Here is an 874-nt window from a genome sequence, read left to right as displayed (position 1 = left end):
CTGGCCTTTGCCACATCTCAAATATTCAAAAAGTCAATAAGAATCATAACTGGTCACAAGTTTGAATTACTTGTTGATGCAAGACTACTCTGCATTGCCTTGTCCATAGGAGGCTAGAACAACTTTTGTGATTAAATTTCTGAATAGTCTCTGGAGAGAGTTCGAATTCTTCTCAGTTATAGAAGAATTTTGGGAAATTTCCTCTTCTGTTTTCACTGAAAGGCTGGGTTCCTGGTATTAATACTGGAAGCTCCTCTTGGTCTGAATATCATCAAGGGTCTGTTGCAATTCTTCATCTTCAAATCGACCCTCTAGGCTTGGAATCAGAGCCTTAGCCTCCTCTGCTGTCTCAGGACAAAGGTTCGCTAAACAAGCCAACTCAAATTTATGGAGCTTTTTCTGGAGTAACAAACTCCGAACACTAACAATGGTTTCCCTATTTTTAAAACGACTAAAACGTGAAGTGTAATTTAAAGTTTTCATGAAAACCTCTGAAAGTTCTTGTTCATCCTCCGCACTTTCATTCTGTTGCTTTCGATGTTCTAGAAGCATGTGGACCTCTGAATTTAGAAGAGTTTCTGCTGTTTCGAATTCTTTGGGAAAGACAAGCTCCGAGGCATCTTCCTCCACGTCGCCAGCACGAGGGTCGCTGCCTCCAGCCGCCATCACCCTCTTGCTCCCTGAAAACAACTTTTAACAACAACAACAATAACAAATAGCCCATATAAACAAAAGCTCTTTGGAGGATTTGCAATAATTTTTAAAAGTGTAAAAGGGTCCTGAAACCAAAATATTTGAGAAATGCTATTCTATATCATACTGCTTCCTTATGAGATTGAGTTGTGTAGGATAGCAAAAGTCTTTAATGTAAAAT

General features: G+C 39.1%; 1 protein-coding gene across 1 annotated transcript; it reads right to left on the bottom strand.

Annotated features, from left to right (window-relative positions):
* Window positions 1-229: 229 nt before the first annotated feature.
* Window positions 230-666, bottom strand: LOC123247610 (DNA-directed RNA polymerase II subunit RPB4-like). Its single transcript, XM_044676556.1, has one exon. It carries the CDS (start codon window positions 664-666, stop codon window positions 238-240), a length of 429 nt encoding a protein of 142 aa, XP_044532491.1. The 3' UTR covers window positions 230-237.
* Window positions 667-874: the final 208 nt, after the last annotated feature.

The sequence above is a fragment of the Gracilinanus agilis genome, chromosome 4 (assembly GCF_016433145.1).
Source record: "Gracilinanus agilis isolate LMUSP501 chromosome 4, AgileGrace, whole genome shotgun sequence".
Lineage (NCBI taxonomy): Eukaryota > Metazoa > Chordata > Mammalia > Didelphimorphia > Didelphidae > Gracilinanus > Gracilinanus agilis.
This window is presented reverse-complemented; position numbering and strand designations above follow the sequence as displayed.